The 23,527-nt window shown below is 39.5% G+C and overlaps 1 protein-coding gene across 3 annotated transcripts in view; it reads right to left on the bottom strand.

Moving 5' to 3' along the window:
* Positions 1-602: 602 nt before the first annotated feature.
* Positions 603-23,527, bottom strand: part of TBCK (TBC1 domain containing kinase) — a 343,431-nt gene continuing 320,506 nt past the window's right edge. For all 3 annotated transcript variants that reach the window (XM_006869331.1, XM_006869332.1, XM_006869333.1), the window contains one exon: positions 603-738. In XM_006869331.1, coding sequence (XP_006869393.1) covers positions 628-738 — 111 coding nt within the window. In that variant the 3' untranslated portion in view covers positions 603-627. The remainder of the gene's footprint in view (positions 739-23,527) is intronic.

Raw genomic sequence — 23,527 nt, 5'->3', positions numbered from 1 at the left:
TACTTTGGGTTTCTCTGTTATAGGAACTGAACAAATATTTTATCTAATATAAATGGTTTCAGGCTTTCATTTCACATTGCCGCTTTCTGCAACGGGCGTAACTCTGTTCCCCCTTCAAACACATATTCACACACCATTTGTCTGAGGCCAAAAATGTAGTTACCAAATTTATTAATCAGGAATGTATTATGTGAATAATAACTTTTCATTATCATAGAAAGAAGAAGACTTCAGCTCACATTCAATCTATTATTCTAAACAATACCTTTCTTAGGACTGTCTGTTCAGTGCAATGGAGGGCAGCAGTTTCAGTGCAACTGGGGTTTCTTGATAATGCTAAATCTACCTTGTCAGTGGCATTCCTTTGGTTTTGTGTGGCAGTGTGGTAAAAATACATGATCATATTTCACTTCTAAGAAAATTCTTTCAACAATAAGTGGACAGTCAAGTTTGTTGCTTGGATAGCTGAACATTTGGGTCATGAAATTAAAAAAAAGAAAAGAGGAAAAAAAGCCTAACAAGAAAGCTTTACAGAAATGCAACAATCTGGATGTCTGGTCCTGTCTTTGAGCGGCAAGGCTGTGAAGACAAAGCGGCAAGGCTTTTGACAGCCATACACTTGGCTTTTCATATTTGAGGAGATGGGACGGTGAGGAGACCTGTAGGCTTGATCTTATTAATGCCACCATCTAGAATACAGATTCTTGGATATTTCATCTTCACAAGATGACCTGCAAACTGGGAAAAAATAAAGGGACAGATTTATAGAGAAGATACAAAAGCTCTCTCCAATCATTTCCCACCCCCTTAGGCTGCTAAAGGAAAATCAACTTTAATGTTACTGCTGTTACTGTTGTTGTATCAATGCATCATTAATTCTTTAAAATATAAATCAGATAACTCATATGTTGAAAAGCAACTTCTTTAAGTTATGGAACCAATGTGTATCTTTAGCTCTTTTTTTATATTTTGAATCAGCAATAAATACACCTGGTAAAAAATTCAAATAGTATAAAGGGGTAGACAGTGTGTTGTAATTCTTCCCACCTTGTTCCCCAGACTCATTCTCCAGAGGTCCCTAATGTTCCTATTTTTCACATGTCCTTCCAATGATAGTCAAAACATTTTGAAATCTAGCTTGAACTTCTCTTGATATTATGGTCAACTCAGGCACAATGTTCCAGAGAAGGCCTACAAACTGTTTATGTTTTTGGAGCAACCACAACTAACAGTTTGAGACCATAAACTTGGAAAATATTTGAAGGTTATGTACTGAGGATAAAATCCAGATAGATTTTAGATGCTTCATGCGGCACTGTATGATGATGCATTGGACTGCCAGGTCAGTTTGAGTTTTGAAGTCAGGGGTTAAAACCCACCAATAGTTCCTTGGAAACCCTATATAGGGTTGCTATGAGAATTGACTCAATGGCACTTAACAACAACACAACAGGACTTTGAAAAAGTGATCAACACATTCTGTGAACCCAGGTGGAGAACTGGTTGGCTAGCAGTGTGTAGCAAGACCTGGGGACTCTTGGGCCCAAAGTCAGTGACATAGCCACAGAGGACTAGCGTGGAGAGTGAACTGTCCAGCTGATAAGATGAGAAGGCATACACAAGAACACCCACACTTGCAGATAATACCCACTTGACCTGGCTTCAATGACTGGCTGATCACAGCTCAACTAGAAGAAGAAAGAAGAGAAAAAAAGAGTAATCTGATACAATTTGATGAACTTGACCTACACCTATGGATGCAGTAGCTCAAAAGAGGGAACAAATCCTACAGAGGGGATCATTCCCATCCTCTCCATACACAGAGTAGATAGAGATGGGCAACTTGGACATTGGCTACCCAAAATGGCGGGGGGGGGCTACAAAGGCAAGAAGTGACTGGCTTACAAGCTTTCAAGGGGGAACCTAGATTCAGAGGGCATGGAGGAAGGTAGAATATCCACTAAGTAGTATACAATCTGTCTAGGCAGGGCTGATGAAATGAAATGTGAATGGGTCTCTTGTGATACAATAGTGAATAATTGTTATCAGGACTGATTGTGAGGGTCGGAAATGTAAAGGTAGATGTTTTGTAGCAAGGAGGGGAGTGATTAACTCTTCAGCCTAGGAGCGGAGGTCCCTGGGACCATCAAGGGAGACGGGTGGAGAGCAGGACCCTACCCAGAGAAGCAGTGATGCATGAGATGGAGGCATGATGTGGAGAGATGGAGCAGCTGGGAACTTTAGACACAGAGAGGGGGAGGGGCTCTGTGCTGATGACTAGGCGGGGTGGGCAGGCTTGTAGTGTATACCCTTTGGTTGGTTGATGATGCATAGAGGGGATTGTAAGCATAGCAATGAAACGATACACTATAGGATGAATGCAAAACTAATGTTCTCCCACGTAAACTATCACATAATTCACAATAAAACATTAAAAAAAAAAAAAGTGATCAACACAAACCCATATCTTCCTGACTTAACTAATGTCTACCTATCCACAATCATTGATTACCATTCCCCATTCTTGTGCTTATGATTAAGCAGCCCTGAACTGCTAGTTAATCATGTGATGTATAGCACTGCCTTGTGGTCTAGGAAGGAGCCTTGTTAACAGTGGGCTAAAGGACAGACTGCTAACTACAAGGTTAGTGATTCAAACCTAGCAGTCATTCCTCAGGAGATAGGTGAGGCTCAGTGCTCCCTAAAAGATTTCCAGGAGTAGTTGTACTCTGTCCTACAGGCTGACTATGAATTAGAATCCACTCAGCCATAATGGGTGTGGTCTGGGTCTTTGTGCAGGCTGCCCCCCTTTGGAAACACGCTGCCTTTATCCTTCAGTTCTTGGTCCCTCCTTTGAGTTTCTCCTCACTATCAGCTTCCTCACCTGCTTAATTCTTACCTGCCTATTTTCTCTTGACACTTGAAGCCTAATTCAGGGGTCCATATTTTTTCAGCCCCCCAAAGTTTCTTGTGCACATCCTATTTTTGGCCATATCACATTTAAGAGCTGGCTTTATCTCCTAACTGTAAACTCCTTTAGGACAGTTCTATTACTATGTACTCTGTTCTATTACTACGCATTCCCAGTGCCTGGTATATGAGAGAGATTCAATATATATTTTTTGGATTGAACTTAATTGACAAAACAGAACTGTTTGGTGGCAAAATTACTGTGTAGAGACGCTTTTTTGGCTCTTTGGCCATTCTACCTCTATTTCTTCCTCTTAGTAGTATCCCATTCCTCCTTATTGGATATTTGGGTCATTTAGTTCTTTTCAGTTATTCCCACTATCAAAACATGCTCTCAGATCCCTTAAGAACAATGGCAAATTGCTATTAGTTCTTGGAGGTATTTAAACCTTAAAATTAGCAAAGTCAAAGTGCCAAGCCAGAAATATAGACTTCAGCATTCAAATGAATTAGTTGAGTGGTTTTGTTAGGGTAAGTTAAAGGTTTCATCTTCATAAATTTTACTTTATTGTTTTGGGTTCAGAAATGTGCACTTTAAAATGAACATGCTAGAAGATTTTGGCACAAGTAGTCCTGCACAGGACAATATTTTGAGAAACACTATCTTAAGCCAGCAGCATAAAGTTGTCAGTCAGTAAGTAGAATAGATGTTGCTGCAAACTGAGATTTTAGCAATCTTCAAAAGAGCTCATTTAAGTGGATCTCAGTATCCTGGTCCCACCTTTCTTTTCCATCTTGCTCTGCAGTGCCTCTTACTAGAGATTCAGATGGATGATGACATTTGAAATCCTATACTCTTAGAATTGCCAGATGGGAATCCTTAATAGAGATTACTGTTGCAAAGAAAGAAAGAGTGAAGCTGTATTTCAAAAAGTGTCAAGTGACAATGTGAGTTAGTCTTCATCTTGTCCTTCTTACTTCTTTCTTTCTGGACTCCAGTCTTAAGAACTGAGGTACAAAATCATATTCAGGCAGCACAGTTCTGGGGACTATCTGATTTCTGAAGCATCTTGGCTTCATTCTCCTGTAGGCTGCATTGCAGTTTACTATTTAGGATTAGAGTTCTAAGATAATTATAAGATGCAGATCTGGTGGATAAGCAGTCTGGGTGGAGGTGGTGGTGGTGGTCATGTGCCGTGGAGTCAGTTCCAACTCATAGTGACCCTGCACAGGGTTTCCGAGGCTGTAAATCTTTACAGCAGCAGAAAGCCTCCTCTTTCTCCCATGGAACAGCAGGTAGTTTCGAACTGCTGACCTCCAGGTTAGCAACCTAATACATAACCACTAAACTACCAAATCTTCTTTATAAGCAGTCTTTGTTTTTTGTTTTTTTTTTTTTCAAGTACAGGCAGTCCCTGGATTGCAAACAAGTTCTATTCCTAAATCTGTCTTTAAGTCAAATTTATACTAAGTAGGAGTAGTTAAGGTATGGTTTGAATTTAAGGTCAGCTAGTCAAATGCTTGTCTTAGTGCATGTTGTTGTTGTTGTTGTCAAGTGCGGTGAGTTGATGCCAACTCATAGCAAACCTGTATAGGGTTTCTGAGGAGCGACTGGTGGGTCTGAACTGCCAACCTTGTGGTTCGCAGTCCAGTGCTGATCCTACAGTGTCACACCAGGAGTCTGTCTTAGTACATAGCATACATTTATATGCATAGAAAAATTAAAGAAACATTTTCCAGATACAAAAAAAGTATCTTTAACAAAATAATGTAGGAATGATAATGCATTGGAGTTGATTCCGACTCATAGTGACCCTGTATAGGCTTTCCACGGAGCAGCTGGTGGGCTTGAAACCTCCAACTTTGTTTGAAGTCCAAAGCTTATATGGCAGTGCCATACCAGGACACCAATTGCAAAGTGTTTGTTAATGCCGTGGAGCTGTTTATGACTCATAGCAACCCTATATAGGGTTTCCAAGGGGTGGCTGGTGAGTTTGAATTGCTGACCTCGTGGTTCAAACTGATCTCGCAGTCCAGTGCTTTATCCCACAATGCCACTCCAGGACTCCAATTGTAAAGTAATACATGTCTATTATTGTTGTTGTTAAGTTCTGTCTAGTTGATTCTGACTCACAGTGACCTGGTATAGGGTTTCTGAGGAGCAGCTAGTGAGTTTGAACTGCCAATCCTATGGTTCAAACTGACTTTGCGGACCAGTGCATTATGCCACAATGTAATACCTCCTATTTCAATATATAATAGGCTTTACTGGCGTTAGTTTGTACAGGTTGTACATAAATTGGAAACTCATAACTCAGGGACTGGCTTTACTTTCAAAACATCTTGACAGTCAGAAAATGAGTAGGGAAGGATTTACTAATCTCTGCTAAGCTATGCTGTATGGCTGGAAAGAGTTCCCGCTATTATTTTAAGAAGGGGTATAATGGCTAGGCTGCTGCTGAGTGGGAAAATGGTCAAAGCTAAGCAAGCAGAACAGAGCACTTTGGAACAATCAGGTCTTTGCTATGTGGGAGGTCTAAGAGGAAAAGAAGTAGTGCAGGAGATGACAACTGTGTAGGTGACTTGAAAGAAGCAAGGCTGTGCTTGAATGCAGAAAAAGAGTAATTGTTGAGTTTTCAGGTATAGTTATGAGCTCTGCTTCTCTGATCCTCATAGTCATTCATTCTTCTGTTGTGGTTCCATTTATCCACGTTAAATATTGGGCCTAACATTGAAGTACAAATACTAATTCCACTCCTACCATAGAAACAACTCATTGTCTCCTTCTCCGTTATTTGTTAATTTCTTTGTTCATTCATTCATCAAATATTCTACTGAGAACCTACTAAGTAATAAGCATTGTTCTAGTTTTTGTGGCACTTTAATGATTCAGTGGCCAATATTTTAACAAACTATTTTTATTAAATAGTGTGCTTATTACAAAAGCAATCCAGAGCACTTCAGAATTTACCAAGGAATATGTTTCTTACCTTTTTGTTCTTCGTTATTGACTTCTGAAGGGAACGTGAACCCAAGTAAGATGGCCACAAAATAACTACACTGATCATTGTTCTCTTTGGCTAGAGCTTGAGCTTACCCTATTTATGGGTTGTTGATGTTATTGTTATTGTTAAGTGCTGTAGTTGTGCTATTGTTATTGTTAAGTGGTTCTTACTCATAGCTACCCTGTTTAGGGTTTCTGAGGAGCAGCTGGTAGATTTGAACCACTGACCTTGTGGTTCAAACTAATCCTGCAAATCAGTGCATTAACCTGTAGTACAACACCAGGAGTCCACTTATAGGTTAAGAAGGAAAATAAGGGCTGTGAATGTGTGTGAGATGGCTTTCCACCGTGTGAAAAATAAAGCCACATTTGTGGCAAGGCAGGGGAGAGTCAGACAGGCAGAGTTCGGGGTTCTCCCATCTTCCATGCTCTATGTAGCAGAGATCTGGCAGCCTGAATGAATAAGCAAAAAGGAGGCTGGACTTAGGGGAATAAAAGTTCAGTGTAAAGACTATAGCTCCAGTTCTAGGAGAGGCCTGACTTCAAACAGAAATCACAAATTTGGACTTCTGAGCAATAGCCTTCTTGGTACTGACAGGACATCCTATTGGACCAGTGGTTATGAAGCCATCAAAATCATCTGCGTGCTTCTAGAAAGTACTAATACCCGGTTCTACTCCACAACAATTGTTGTTGTTGCTAAGTGCTGTCAAGTAGATTTGGACTCAAAGCAACCCTGTATAAACCTTTGGACTCAAAGGGTTTCCCAGGAGTGACTGGTGAGCTCGAACCACCAACCTGCAGTTCAAATGACCTTGCTTACCAGGAGTCTTCAAGAACAATAATATTTTGAATTTCTTGGGATGGAACTCTGACATCAGTCATTTTGTAAAAATCCCTCACATCTCCTACTACCAGATAATTTTAATGTGTAATCAGTATTGCAGGTCAAGTTTGTAATTCAAGTTTGTTTGGTATCTTTTCTGAAATTCTTATAGTCCTGTATGGAGAGCAAGTCACTTTGTACTAGAAGAGGCTGTTGTGTTTTTTAGGGTTGCAATTTGTAAGGAAGTCCAAAGTTTATGTAGAGAGAATTAGGGTTCTTCAAATTGCACAACCAGCTGAGATCTATAGGGCAACATCCCATGTGGAATTGGCAGGGCATGGACTTTGCTAAGTTCACTTCAAACTACAGAGGCAGCTGCATTTCTTGAGGGCAGTACTCTCAAGAGCTCTTGCATTTTTATCATTCTTCTGCTTAATAGTATCTGATGCTGGTATTCACTTATAGGTCTTAGTTAGGCCCACCTCAAAACAGCACTGTTTGAATGTGGCCAACCAACTCTTGTGGGTGCCATTCTATCCTGTTTCCTCTCTTTATCTTGGATCTTAGCTTGAACTAAATAAAAGACTGGTATGTTTGCCCAAAGGAAGTCAAGTTCTGCTGCAATAAGAGAATGAGTTTAGGAAGGGGATTTCTGAGCTGGCACAGAAAAGTGCAGGCTATTAGAGGCCAACAAATTAAACAGCTGATGGTAACGTTGGAGACAGAAGCATAGAACAGGATCATGATGTTTTTCACTGGGTCCCCTAGGTCACTCTTGGGAAGAACTGATAGTAACAGCAAGAAGCTAAGACAACTTTGGGCTTCCACACAATTTGGAGAAGGAACACATGGCAGAAGAATTCAAGTTTCCATATGTGAAAGTTTGGCCTTGTGAGCTTTAATTCATACTGGAAGAAGTTCACATGGATTGGCTGGCACTCTGGCGAAGCTGAAGCTGAAATGTTTCTGTCTCTCTGATGTTTTATCTGTTCATTTATTTCCTCTCCTAGATAATGCTAAATTTAGGGTAGGGCCGTTTTATTTTTGGTTGGGCATGGTGCTGAATAAAGAACTAGCAAATTATCTTATAATCAACAGCTGTAGTAATTTTATCTTCTTGATTGTGTGGATGTGGGGTTGATGCTGTGTTAGTTTAATGTATTCTCTTGACTCTCTGGAATGCTGAAAATGTGGCACACATTTATTATTCCTGGCACTGAGTGGTTGGGGCTAGGCTGATACTTCACTCAAATTATGCATCTATTTCTGTTTGGCTAGACAACACAGATAAGTATTTGACATGAGAAATAGAATACTAGGTAATTTCTCCATCTAGAGTACAGTGTGAACTTCTTCTTGTTGTTAGGTGCCATCAAATCGACCTTAGGTTTAATATAACTGAAGTGTTGTCTCATCCAGATAAGCTAAAACATTTCTTGGGCCATTAATGAAGATTTTGAACAGTTGAGCTGCCTATCTTAGTGATCCTGATGGAAAACATAACAGCTATGGAAAGAAATAGGAAAGAGGTTGTTGTTAAGTGCCATTGAGTAAGTTCAGACTCATACCATCCCTATGTACAACAGAATGAACATGATCTGGTCTTGCAGCATCCTTACAATCATTGCTGTATTTGAGCCATTTGTTGTAGTCACTATGTCAAGCTATCTCTCTGAGGATCTTCTTTTTTGCTGGGCCTCTACTTTACCAAACATGATGTCCATTTCCAGGGACTAGTCTCTCTGATGACATGTCCAATAGATGTGAGGCAGTCTCACCATCCTCACTTCTGTGAAGCATTCTAGCTGTACTTCTTATGGGATAAATTTGTTTATCTTTCTAGCAGTCCATGGTATAGTCCACATTCTTAACCAACAATAAATAATAACAATACATCTATTCCACTGATCTCCTCCTTCAATTCAAGTATAATTTTGAAATGTGATCATTGCTTCAATCATTATTTTATCATTTTCAGTATTTAGAGCTTTTATAGTTAACTCACTAAAGTTTTTAAAATAGAATTACTGTTGTTGTTAAGTGCTGTTGAGTTGAATCTGACTCATAACGACCCTGTATACAGTTTCTGAGGCTTTAAATCTTTAAAGTCTAATCTTTCTCCCATGGAACAGTTGGTGGGCTCAAACTGAGGACCCTGTGGTTTTATTGTATGGAAAATTAACAGGTAGGAAAATGGTTTTCATAGTAATAACATGTGATTTCTTGTTTTATTTTGTTGTTTCATCTCTTCCCATTCTTTCTCTTATTTGGTATTTTTTTATTAAGTCAAAATGTCAAAATATATTTTAAAACAAACAAAAATGGTATAATGTACTTCTGTGCAGCCAATACACAGCTTAACAACTCATGATCAATTTTGTCTCATCTATTCTTCCCACACACTTCTCTAACCTTTGAATTATTCTGATGTTGATCTCAGATATTATATTACACAATTTGCATGAAGTATCAACCTAGCCCCAACCACACACAGTGCCAGAAATAATAAATGTGTACCATGGTTTCAGCATTCCAGAGGGTCAAGAGGATACGTAAGATAACACAGCATCAATCCCACATCCATACAATCAAGATGAAATTACTACAACTGTTTGTTGTATGATAATTGCCAGTTATTTATTCAATACCATGCATACCAAAAGTAAAATTTCCCTAGCCTAAAGTCAGTATGATCTGGAAGGGAGACGGATGGGAAGGATTGGGGCCTGTCTTGTTCCAGTATGACCTTACACTGACTAATTAGATCAGCAAAGATGCTGTTTCCAAAAAAATGTCACATTCACAGGTACCAAACATATCTTTTGGGAGAACACAATCCAACTTGTTAACAGAGGAGAACCAAGAAAGATGGATGTCCTGAAGCCTAATGGAAGAAAGTTTTTAAAAGAGGACAGCATGATCAAATAGATGAAGCCGATGCATCAAATCTGATTGGAATAGAGCCTTAAAAATTGGATTTGGCAGCCTGACAGTGTGGAAATTACTGTTAACCTTGATGAGAGTATTTTTCAGGGAGTGATACATATAGAAGTTTGATTGATGTGGATTTGAGAGGCAAAAGACATCCACCACTTACAGTGTGTGGACCTTGTTTGGATCCTGATTCCAATAAATACCTTTAAAAACAAACAAACAAAAAAACCAACTACGATATGATAAGCTAATTGGAAACTTGAACACTTTCTGAACTTATATTTATTAGATATTTAATTATATTAAGGGGTTTTTATTTTTTAGATGTTACAACATAATAATTATATATTTTTAAATTCTTTAATTTCAGAGACACATATCTGATGTATGACAAAGTATAATATCTGAGATTTGCATCAAAATAATTAGAAGATGAAGAAGTGTGTGGGAAGGATAAATGAAATAAGATTAGCCATGAGCTACAGTTGTTGAGGTTGTATATTGGCAACCAGAAGTACATTAAACCATTTTTGTGTATTTAAAAATATTTTTGACATTTTTCTTAATAAAAAAATGAAAGAAAGAATGTGAAGAGATGAAGCAACCATAGAGAGCAGAAGATTAAAACAAGAAAGCACACTGAATTAGCACACTATAGTTACTTATATAATCAGCTCATCTAACACAAACTATGAACTTCTGGTGTGGTGCTATGGGATAATGAGTTAGACTTCAAAGTCATTTGAACTGTAAGATCGTTGGTTCAAGCTCACCAGCTTCTCTTTGGAAACCCTATACAGGGTCACTATGGGTCAAAATCGACTCAATGGCTCTTAAGAACAACACAAACTATGAAAAAAAATGTTGACACAAAATCTTTACACTATAAAATTTCCTAATCCCAAAGACTAGTTGCACAGAGAATAGAAACTACTTAGTTAAAAGTTTTGCAGGCAATAAATACTATTGTAAAATAGACACTTGAGGGGGAGAGAAAGGAATACCAGAAACATCACTATAGAAAGCTTGTAAGTCCGTCTTTAGCAAGTTTGTGATACTTAAAATGTGGCTAGAACTTGCCCAGTGAAAGAGGCTTCCTGCAGAGCCTTTGCAGTGTATAAGACATTAGGTGGAATCCTGATCCCCTTCCAGAATCTTCTGAGGTGGGAAATTTCCACTTGAAAAGATAAGCAGACCAGCCTGGAGCAGCTAGAAGAACATAAGATACTTCTTGAAAGAAAGACCAGCAGGAAAAATAAAAAACAATAAGGGCAGTCTGACGGACTACTGCAAGAACAAATAAGTTGTTCACTTGGGAGCCATCAAGGAAAGCAATCAAATTCCCTCAGGGCAAACCCACTTCCAAGACTGAAACTCAAAGGCAATACACGAGCAGGCATGTAATCTTGTTTGTGACCACACTGGTCTACCGATAATGGGAAGTGGGGGAAAAGCAGAAATGAACCTGTGATCTAAGTCCAACCATGTTCAATAGACTCCTGTCAGTCTGGATTTAGACCTGGTTGGCCAGCAGTATAGTAAGACCTGGGGACTCCTGAGCCCAAGGACAGGGACATAGCTATAGAGGACTAGAGCGGAGAGTGAAGTGTCCAGCTGATAGGAAGTGAGAGGAGATGTACAAGAATGCCCATACTTGCAGATAGTATCTATTTGACCTAGCTTCACTGGCTGGATGATCAGAACTCAACTAGAGGAAGAAAGAAGAGGGAAAAAAGTGTAATCCACTACAATTTGATGAACTTGACTTATACTTATGGATGTAGTAGCTTAAAAGAGGGAATGAATCTTTATAGCAAGGATCATTCCCACCCCCTCTGTACATAGGGTTGACAGGGATGAGCAATTTAGACATTGACTGCCCAAAATGGGGGAAGGGGAGCGCTTACAAAGGCATGAAGTGACTCGCTTACAAGTTTTCAAGAGGAAGCTTAGTTTCAGAAGGTTCAGGTAGAATCTCCACTGAGTAGTTTCCAAACTGTCTAGATGGGGCTGGTAAAAGGAGATAGGGATAAGATGCTTGTGGTTCAATCGTGAATAATTTGTATCATTGAATCCCAGAGTCAGATGTCATAAGAAGCAGCCAAATGATCAGCCTGTGGGACCAATGGGGCTCCCAGGGGCCTCCTCCCCATAGGAAAACTGTGGGTTCAACACTGGACCCTTTTGGGGTTGTGCTCCCACCCACCTGAAGGTGTCTAGGCTGGGCAGTGAGGGTGCAACAGAGGAGAGGAGGAAGAAAAGTGTAAAATCTGTCATGCCTCTTTTCTCATATGCTGCTCCATGGTTTTTAGCGTAGTATCACTGTATCAGCCTGGCTGTGGCCCTGCCCGCTGATCTCAGCCCAGGCCGAGGGGCCTACAGGAAGCATCCAGATTGATTCAGAAATCACTGTGCTTTCCTTTCACAGTCAGATTTCTCCACCTGTGGGTGTGGGAAACTGATGACCCGCACCTTGTATGAGATAAAAAACTCTGGAGCTGCTCCGGGAAAGTGCCTTCTCTGGTTTTCTGCGCCCCTGCCGAGGAGCCTCTCCTTCAATATTCTTTTGATGCTTTCTGAATCATTCAATATTTTGCCCATTTGTTGTTGTTGTTAAGTGTCATTGAGTCTGTTCTGACTCATAGTGTCCCTGTATAGGGCTTCCAAGGTACAGCTAGTGACCTTGAACTGCTGATCTTGTGGTTCGAACTGAACTTGCAGTGCAGTGCATTTTGCCCATGGAATCATTCAATATTTGCAAGTTGAGATTTGAATTTTTTCTTCAGTTCCCTCAGCTTGAGAAATGCTGAGCATGCGCTTCCCTTTTGGATTTCTAAATCCAGATCTTTGCACGTTTTGTTATACTTGACCTTCTCTTTGAAAATTTCTATTCAGCTCTTCTACAGCCTCATTTCTTCAACTTTCCTTAGCATAGAGATGCTGGAGAGCAATTTTCAAGTCTTTTCTAACATCCATTTTGGTCTTGTCCTTCAATTCTTGTCTTCTTATTGACCTATTGTTTTCTTCTTGTATGATGTTCCTGAAGTCATCTCACAACTCTCCTGGTCTTTGGTCTTCAGTGTATTATGAATCAAATCTGTTCTTCAGAAGATCTCTAAAATCAGGTGGTGTATGTTCAAGGTCATATTTTGGCTCTTATGGACTCATTTTAATTTTCTTCAGGTTCAACCTGAACTTGCAAAGGAACAATTGATGGTCTGTTCCACACTCTGTCTCTGGTCTTGTTTTGGCTGATGATACGGAGCATTTCCACCATCCGTTCCACAGATGTAGTCAATTTGATTTCTGTGTATTCCATCTGGTGAGGTCCATGTGTATAATCATCTTTTATGTTGCTTACAAAAGGTATTTGCAGTGAATAAGTGATTAGTCTTGAAAAATTGATCATGCGACCTCTAATATAGTTTCTACCACAAAGGCCATATTCATTTCTTTCTTCTTTGTTTCCCACCTTTGCATTCCAATCTCAAGTAATTATCAACACATTTTGATTACATGTTTGATCAATTTCAGACTGAAGAAGTTGGTAGAATTATTCAATTTCATCATCATCTGTTAAGCTGGTTGGTATAAAAATCTGAATAATGGTGGTGGAAAATATGGCTATTTTCCTATCACAAACAGTGTTGGACTTAAAGACAGATCTTGATATGTTCTTTTTGATGATGAATGTACACCATTCTTTTTCAATTTATCATTCTTGGCATAATAAACCATGTGACTGTTAGATTAAAAATGACCAATACCAGTCCATTCCAGCCCACTAATACTTAGGATACCGATGTTCATTCATCCCATTTCATTTTTGACAATTTCCAGTTTTCCTAGATTCAGACTTAATACATTCTATGTTCTGATTATTAATGGATCTTTACAGGTGTTTCTAGAATTCTGGTGTGACACTATGGGTTAATGTGCTGGACTGCAAGGTCAGTTTGAACTGCAAGTTCGGACCCAACTCGATGGCACTTAACAACAAAAGCTGTTTCTCTTACTTTTAAGTTGTGCTCCATAAGCAAATGAAGTTCCAGAAGCCTTTGCTCCATGTGATTATTACAATCAACTCTACTTTGAGGTGGCAACTCTTCCCTAGTTGTATTTTGAGTACCTTCCAACCTGAGGGGTTCATATACCAGCATTATATTTGACAATATTCTAGTGTTCTTCGTTATGTTTCAATATTCAGTATTCTGGTGCTGACAGTGTCCCACTATTATTCATGAGGTTTTCAGTGAATAAAAAATTCAGAAGTAGTCTGTTTCTCCTTCTTCTTAGTCTGTCTTTGTCTGGCAATTCATCTGAAACCTGTACACCTTGGGTGACCCTGCTGGTATTTAAAAATACTGGTGGCACAGCTTTCAGAATCACAGCAATACATGACCCACCAAAATACAACAAACTGACAGACAACTGGTGGCACTTCTGGAAAATTGGGACTCAGAGACTTATACACCATTATTCCCAGCAGTACTATTCACAATAAATAAAAGGTAGAAATAACATAAGTGCTCTTAGCATAAGAACCGATAAACAAAATGGGGTACATACGTACAATGGAATACTATTTGACCATAAAGAGAAATGAAGTCCTGATACATGCTACCACATGTACAATTTTGGTAAAGCTTAACATTTTTGGTAAAGCTTAAATACAGCTGGTAATACCATTTCTCATTTCAGAAATTCCACTGTTCCAATATAAACTCCTTATCATACCATTCAAGGCCTTTAATAATCAGACACTCTTCCTACTTTTCTAGACCTACATTCAGTTAAAATGCTTTTCAAAGAAGCCCTGTGCTTTCCAATCATCCTGTGCCTGCAATGCCCCTTCTTGACTTTTGCCTTGCTGTCATACTATGCATTACTGAAACCCTACCAAAAATTTAAAGCTGAAGTCTATTACTATAGTTACCATGAAGCTTTCAGAATCTCTCTTAACAAAAAGAAATTTCTTCATTCTCGGCGACTTCTTAGAATTTTAATTATGAATCTCATACAGCACATGTCATATTCTACTCTGAACTTTAACTAGTTGTATACAATTGCTATTTTCTTAATAAAACTACAAATATATTTTATGAGGGCAGGGATGGAATCTTTCTCATTTGTTTCCTTATGTTAGGTTCCATCATGTAAGTTCTCACTGTTGATATGAGTTAAAATAGTAATTAATATTAATATCCTTTCCCTTCCTTTCGTCTTTTGTGCTAGTGCATGGTTTGTTGCAAATTACTTTTCATGGGCTCATTAATTAATTTGTTTGTTGTGGTTAAGTGCCATTGAGTTGATTCCGACTCATAGTGACACAGTATAGCGCTTTCAAGAAGTCACTGGTGGGTTTGAATCACAAAACTTGCAGTTAGCAGTCCAGTGATTATCTTACAGCACTATACCATTAATTTATTCATTATTAATTAAGCCATTATTTATTTATTGAGTGTTTTCTATTTGAAACCCCTGTGCTCAGAGCTAGGATGCAACAATGAACTCATTACATTCCAGTCCTCAATGAGCATGAAATTTAGTTGGGGACAAGGTTGGTGGTTCAAGCTCACCAGCTACCCCTTGGAAACCCTATACAGGGTCACTGTGGGTCAGAACCGACTCTATGGCACTTAACAACAAGAACAAGAACAGGTAAGTGAGTCCTGGTGTGGCACTGTGGGATAAAGCACTGGACTGCAAGGTAGGCCTGAATTGCAAGGTCAGCAGCTCAAACTCACCGGCCACTCCTTGGAAATCATAAACAGGTTCACTATGGGTTGGAGCTGACTGGATGGCATTAAACAACAACAATAACAGGTAATTGAAGATGTAATCACAATTCCAGAGTATATGATTTTGCAAGCTGTGTGCTTTGCATGAGGCAACCCGGAAATGGGGTTAGTGAACCCTCTGCTTTCTAAGCTTTGTGTTGTCTTGTGGTGATGAACAAAGGATGAATTTTATATAATTCACACAGAAATTCTATATATGATAGTAGCCCCAATGTCATAAGAGTAAGTATAGATTTTTTTATGCACACTCTGAAGGAGTAGTTAGACCCAAATTTAAAGGTTTAAGGAAATGGTTAATGAAAAAATGCTGCCTAAACTTAGCCTTTCATAACAAATGTGAGTTAACCAGGTGGAAAATGTTCCAATTAGGGATAAGAACAAAAAGATAGTTACTTGGGAGAACAAACAAGGCGGCACATTGGGTAAAAGTGCAGTGAGGAGCTCCATCATCAACAACACAGAATACCAGACCAAGCAGGCTCAGAGAATGGTCCCAGAACACCGAACTACATATAAAGAAATATTTAGAAAGTTGGAAGGCTTACAACTAGTGGAATTTGTAGCAGAAGCAAGAAATTCAGTGTTTCTAATCCAAGGTGCTCAAATGCTCCCTGAGCGGCCATCTTGGGTGAGACCAAGTAGGGGAAGGATCAGAGCAGCCACAGATTCCTGACAGAATTGCAGAGATAAAGGTGTGGACATTCTGTTTTTTTGTTTTTTAATATCTGTTCATTGGTCTCTCACTGTCTGCACACCTCCATTCTGGTGACTAGAGGGGGTGCCTGAGTGGACAACCCTACCCCCACAACCAGAGGGTTCTATTACACATGTGCACAGATCTCCTCAAAATTTAAAGGGACAGTTTACACTTACAGCCAAACAGCAGTGCAAAACAGCCACAGCTGGCCCTAAACTGTTTATCACTAGGAAAAAGCTCTAAACGGGGGTTGTGGAGTGGGACAAGCAGACTAAAAAGGAAACAGGCTGAAAATTAAATTCAGAGTTATGTCATAATGACCAACAGCGGCATCTTGAAATTTCTCAGGAAGAAGAGTGAAAAGGGGAAGCTCATATCCTGATCACGTCTACCTGAAGGCAATCAGAAAGCATAAAAAATACCAAAACACAAAACCATGTAAATATTAAGGCCACAGATAACTACAGAGTATGCCCAAAAAAACAGAAACAAATGACCATATCAGCACATGTCCAGAAACGAGATAAAGTGACTGAGACAAATGACCTGAAGGTAGACCTACACTCCATACTAGAAGGAGGGTAGGCTTTGGAAATGCCTGAGAAGGAATTCAGAAAAATGATCATAAAATGTATCAAAACACTTTAGAATTGAGTTGATAAAAATAAGGAAGAAGTCAGGAAAGTGCTACAGGAACAATCCAATAAGATAGATACAGCATTGGAAACAATTCAAAATCTACAGAAATAGGTACAAATGATTAATAATAGAATGTCAGAAATGGACAATACACTTAAAGGGCAAAGGAGTCGAATTGAAGACATGGAAGCCAGAACTAGTGAGCTGCAAGATAAATCTCTCAATACTACTAAGATAGAAGAACAAGCAGAAAAATGTATTAAAAAATCTGAAGAAGGTCTAAGATTCACGTCGGACAACATGAAAAGGAATAACAAAAATTATCGGCATTCCGGGACAGGAAGAATTACAAGGCCACAGAGGAGATAGTTGAAGAGCTTCTGGAAGAGAATTTCCCTAACATCCTGAAAAGCGAAAAGATAAGCATTCAAGAAGCTCAATGAATCCCAGAAAGGATAGCCCCTAAAAGAAAATCACGAAGACATATAATAATCAAGCTCTCTAAAATCAAAGATAAAGACAGAATCCTGAAAGCAGCTAGGGAAAAGAGAAGTGTAACATACAAAGGCAAGCAAATCAGATTAAGCTCGGATTTCTCAACAGAAGCCATGCAGGCAAGAAGGCAATGGGGAGACATATACAAAGCCCTGAAAGAAAAAACTGTCAATCAAATATGATGGTGTAATCAAAACATTCCAGGATAAACAGAAGCTAAGGGATTTTGCCAAAGCCAACCCTGCAATGAAAAACATCCTAAAGGGAGGTCTGTGGACTGAAAACCAACAAGAACAGACAAGAACCAGAGAGAGATTGATATATGTGGCATCATCACCCAGAATTTAATCAACAAATGGGAGTTGAGAACAGAATAAAACTATAAGAACAAATTCAGAGGATCTAGGAAGTCAGTCTATGATCAAAACAATTATACTGTGAAAGAAGGTAAACACAGAGGAACAGAGATCCAGGTGGTGAGAAGGTCAGGTAGATTACAGGATAAAATAGACTGTCTTAAATGGAGGGAAAAGTGAATGGAATATAAAGTCACCATAATGGTGGGGTTGGGGTTGGGGATTTAGGGGTATGTGGAGGGAGGTGATGGTAGAGCATAGGGTAAGGGCAGACACATCATAGTTCGGATGTTTGGGAAGGCAATCAAGAAGAAGGAGGAGGTGGAAGAAAATGGTAGATAGGGGAACACTGAGGCAGGTTTGCACTGGCTAAATGGGACAGAGGTAAATAGTGATGTATGCTCAACCTCGGAACAACAGGGCTCTGTGATGCAGGGTTTGAGGCATAGTCTAGAGAGGGGAAATAATATTAAGATGCTTGATTGTCTTATGAACATTGGTTTGCCTTGCCTACTTTTGTAAAATAAGACACTTGAGTGGGATAGAAAAGAATATTGGGATTCATGATTACAGAAAGCTTATAAGCCTATCTTCAGCCTATACCTGATTGGAATACCTAAAAGGTGTTCTAGAACTTGCCTAGTGCAATAGGCATCTTGCAGCACCTTTGCAGTGTATAGGGCCTTAGGTGGAATCCTGAGACCCATCCAGAACTTTCTGAAGTGGGTCATTCCCACTAGAAAGGACAAGCAGACCAGCCTGGAACAGCTAGAGCAACAGAAGATACTTCTTCAAAGAAAGATCAGCAGGAAAAATCCAAAACAAAAATGGCAGTCTGATTAACTACTACAAGAACAAGCAAGTTGTTTGCCAGCAAGCCATCAAGGCAAGCAATCAAGTCTCTTCAGGACAAACCCCCCTCTAAGATTGAAACTCAAAGGGAACACATGGGCAGACATGTAAGCTTGCTGACGACCACTTTGGTCTACTGGTGAGTGGAAGAGGGAGAAAGGTAGCAATGAATAAATGGGCTGAGTTCAACCATGTTCCATAGACTCCCGTTGACCTGGAGATAAAAGAGAGATGAGGAAGGGTTGGTTGGTCCAAAGTGTGGTGAGACCTGGGGACTCTTGATCCCATGGACAAGCACAGAGTCACAGAGGGCTAGAGTTGAGAATAAAGCATCCAGCTGATATGAAGTAAGGGGAGATGCACACGAAAGCCCAAACTTGCAGATAAGTAGCATTTGACCTAGCCTCAATGGCTTGATAATCAGAACTCGACTACAGGAAGATTAAAAAAAAAAAAAATTTGATAAAAAGAAAACAAGTGTAAGTTGCTACAATTTGATGAACTTGACCTATAATCATGGATGTAGTAGCTCAAAAAAACAACTGATAAGGAAGGAGTCTTCACATCAAGTATAAATCCTACGTCCTCTGTATACAGGGTATGTAGGAACAGGCATCTTAGACACTGGCTACCTAAAATGAGGGAGCAATAAAGGCATGAAGTGATTGGCTTACAAGTTTTCAAGGGGGAGTTTAGTTTAAGAGTGCGTGCAGGGAGATAGAGTCTCCAGTGAATAGTTTTCACCTTGTCTAGGTGGATCTGGTGGAAAGAGATGGAGACACGATTCTTATGATTCAATAGTGAGTAATTGCTATCATGACTAATTGCTACTCTCACAATTGTAAAGGTAGAAGTTTTGTAACAAAAACAGGGGAGTAGTTAATCTTGCAGTCCAGAAACAGAGGGCCCTAGGACCATCAAGGGAGAAGAGCATAAGTAGAATGTGGGAGTCCATGGCACACCACCACCACCACCACCAGAGCACCAGAGATGGAGGCAGAGATGAGGATATGGAGAGAGAGAGCAGCTGAGGACTCTAGACTCACGGAAAGGGAAAGATTGAGTGCTGCGGCTAGGAGGCAGGCTTGCAGAATGTGCCCTTTGGTTATTTAAATGATTATACATTCCTGAGTGGTTTTGTGTACACCCACCCCCAGATAAAAAAACAAACAAAAAACAAACAGAGGGAATAGCAGCAAATATTGTTGAATGATGAGGTACAGAGGAGATTATAATAATTGCAATGAAAAGATGGTGTAAAACCGATGTTCTTCCATGTACACAATCACTCAATTCACAATAAAACTTAAAAAAAAATAATAGACTTAGCTACTGGTCAAATAGAGACTAGTGGGAAAAACTCATAATAATAGGAGAAAACACTTAAATGTGACAGAAATGTTTACTTGGAAAGAGTTCCTACTCTAATAAAAATCATGAACTGTCATACTAGAGGATAAGCTTTTTTAGATAAAATTCCATCATCTAATATACCATCATGTATCAGGAACCACAATTAACCTTGTGGTATATTTTCCTTTGATCTGTTATATTTGGGACCTGAATTTCAGCAAGAGCCATTTATTAATCTCTGTTTACACTAGACAACTGAGAACAGTAAAACAACTTGGTGTCCAAGCTACTGGTCATGTTACACAAAGTGTACTAGTCACTGAAAAGAATGTATATAATAAAAACTTAGTATCAAAACACAGGGCTGTGATGGATGACAGCCAAGTTCCAACCTCTGCAGGTCAAGCAGAAGGGCAACTATGGATAGTTTCAGATTCAGTGAAACACATTCCTGTGGTAAGGAGTAATTAAATGGTGGGCTGTGGAGGGCAGGGTGGGTGTGTAGCATAACACATATTGAGACAAGATAACTTTCATACTTAGTGAGGTCATGAATATAGGTACCAGAGATCATAAAATTCAGATGATGACCTGACAGTTTTTCCTGGATATTAGAAATCAGCTCTCTCTCTCTCTTTGTATATCTATTTTAAATACTTGTATTTTATCACATAAAACTTGTAGTGAAAATGTTGCAATAGACAAAGTCTGGATTAGGTACTAGGCATTTCAAAGTCTCCTTACTACATTCAACAACTATATTGCTCTTTTCTTTTTCTCATGGTGTAATATTTGATTTTCTTTAATTTCTTTTTTAACGTTAAGAACAGCATTTAAAAGAGTGCTCATTAACAAAATATGCACATCAGATCCTACCATTGTTCTCAGCCCCTTCTCTCATGCTAATTCCATTTTCTGGTATTTGTGGTAATTTGTCCCTTTCCCATCTTTTTGAAACAAGAAGGGGGATGTTTAAAGAAAACATTAAATTGAAAAATCCCATAAGCATGGTCTAACTCTGCAGCTTCTTTCTCAAGAATGTGTAACTCAGAATGGTGCAGCAGTGACTCTCGGTGACTTGACAGCTACTCAACAGAGGACAGGCAGTCTGCCACAAGTGTCTGGTCAAGGGATAATGTGGTCAACGAAGGCAAAACTGTGTTGAGAGAAAACAGCCTTTATAATTATAGCATTAAATTTATTACCAAGGGAAAACTGTTGTGATTTTCCATGATACCAGTCAGCCCATGAAACTTCCATACCTTCTCCTTTTACTGTGCTTCCCAGAGTTATTTCATGGTTTCATCCTTTTGCTGTGGTTCTCAGAAATTTTTACCCAGAACCAGTTGTATTCTTTGGCAAAGTAAGTTGCCTTATATTCAGGAGATGTAGATCAGGGATTGGTAAATTATGGACTAAGGACCAAATCCTGGACACTACCTGTGTATGTATAACTGTAAACTAAGAATACTTCTACACTTTTAAATGGTTGGAAAATAAATACACATATGGTCAGTGTTGATAAATAAAATTTGTGTCCAGTGTCATTGGAACACAACCACACTCATTTATATATTATCTATAGCTGCTTTCTTTCCCACTACATTGGGAGAGCTGAGTGGTTGTGACAGAGGCTACATGTCCTGCAAAGCCGAAATGGTTCACTAACTGGCCCTATACAGATACAGTCTGCTGAACAGTACTCTATGTTAGTATTTACTGGAAGGAAACTATAAGTGGCAGCAGCTACTAAAGTCTACCATTAATTAGTGAGAGGGTGCCAAGGAAGACACAAAGGTGGCAATGGGAATCTTCAAAATAATAAAGTAACCAATACAAAATAAACACTTATAAGAAGGTCCTAATTCTAACATTTGCAATGCCAGTGATGCTGTTGAGTTGATTCCAACGCACAGCAACCTTGTGAAGAAGGGTTTCCAAGGAGCAGCTGGTGAATTTGAACCTATGGCACCACAACAGGGCTCCCTGTCACTGATATGTCAATGTAGTAAGCAAGAGGAAGCCCATTTCTTTGATAAATAAAACAAATTGCTTCATGCAACAATTGGCAGGAATCATTCTCTTTAAGACCATGGTTGATAAAAAGTTCCCATGGAAGAAGTTGTTAATCATGGTGGCAGAGGAGGCAGTGGTATTCTTTGGGACAGTGCTTCACCGGTGGGGAGATCAGCAAGGGGTTACAGCTAGGGCTGTTATTACTGTTGTGTGAATTAGTACCTCATTGTGAGAAATAGAAAAGTGTCTGGGTGTGGAAACACAGAGTCTGGAGGATGGAGAGGAGGTACAAATTGCATCACTACACTGACTGAGGGTCAAAACTCAATCTGCTTGAATCAACCTGGTACCAAGTGCTCAACGCTACCCATTAGAAAGGACACTGAGCCAACCAACCCATGCATCCTTACTCTGGAATCTCTGAATAAGGCACTTTCCTCTACCTTCAGTGTATGTTGTCTCAGTCAGCATGCATATTCATCCATCTTTCCAAATTTTCTTTGACTAAGATTCTCTTGTTAAAACATCTTAAGAGAAAGTTAAAGTGAAACACATTTCATCTAAAAAATGAGACTCATTTAGGTGGCAAATGTAAACAAAAGGAAAGCTGCAACATTTATGCTGGCTCCTGAATTAAGCATCCTGTTGACATGCTCTTTGCTATTTGCCATTGATAAAGCAGCACCCAGTGTCAGGCAGTTAGAAATCAAATGTGTTTGTGAAGTGTTTATGAAAGCAATAGAGAATGGAGCCCATGTAAGAAGAATGTGAGAAATCAGTATTCTGCCTTGCCACTTTAAGTCCTGGGTTCTAAGACTTTTCCTGAGTTCACTTTGCCTTTTTGTCCTGCTTCCAAGCAGTCACAAAGTTCTGCACATTGATGGTGGTGACGACCCTAAGCACCATCTGCCTCTTTCTGGACTTCCGATGGCTATGTACTGGATTTGCTTGAGTAGTACCAGACCAAATTGCTCTACTTCCATGCCATGTGATAGCTTGCCCAGCAGGTCTGTCAGGACGTTCTATTTGAACTGCTTGGAGATAACTTTGTGGACTTGATTCTTATGGCTGAACCTCTGGTCAGCAGGAATGACCATGTCATTGCCATGTCTATGATGATGATCCCTGTGTCCACTACACCACCAGCATATCTAATTTCCCATCATGCTGCTGAAGGACCTCCTCACTGGTGGTGTTGAGTGAGCTGGAGGTTGTTGGAGTTGCAGTAGTGGTCTAATATGTGATCATCTGGAATTTTATCCTTCAGTTTCCACAACAATTGGGGCAGTCAAACCTGGCCTTTGTGGGTATGCTCCCAGCTGGTTCTTCTCCATGTTCTTCTTATCCAATATCATGATGATGAAACAAAAGTACTTCAAGATGGCAATCAGGCTAATTTGATGCCTGTGTTCCCATACATTGACTTGGTGACAGTATCCCCGGATTTCAGATGGTACCCCTGGTATACTGGCTCACTTAACATCCTTGATCATCTTCATGCATCTGGTCCTTCATTGAAGAATTTAAACTCTGCCAAAAGGGCACTTCAAAGCCAATGTTCCTTCCAATCATGTTGGTTCTAACCATGGGATACTCCCAATTTTCTTCAGGATATTTGGCAAGATATTGAAAGATTTTGACAAG

This window comes from Chrysochloris asiatica, unplaced genomic scaffold (assembly GCF_000296735.1).
Source record: "Chrysochloris asiatica unplaced genomic scaffold, ChrAsi1.0 scaffold00129, whole genome shotgun sequence".
Lineage (NCBI taxonomy): Eukaryota > Metazoa > Chordata > Mammalia > Afrosoricida > Chrysochloridae > Chrysochloris > Chrysochloris asiatica.
The sequence above is the reverse complement of the archived record's forward strand: the minus strand, read 5'-3'. Positions and strand labels throughout refer to the sequence as shown.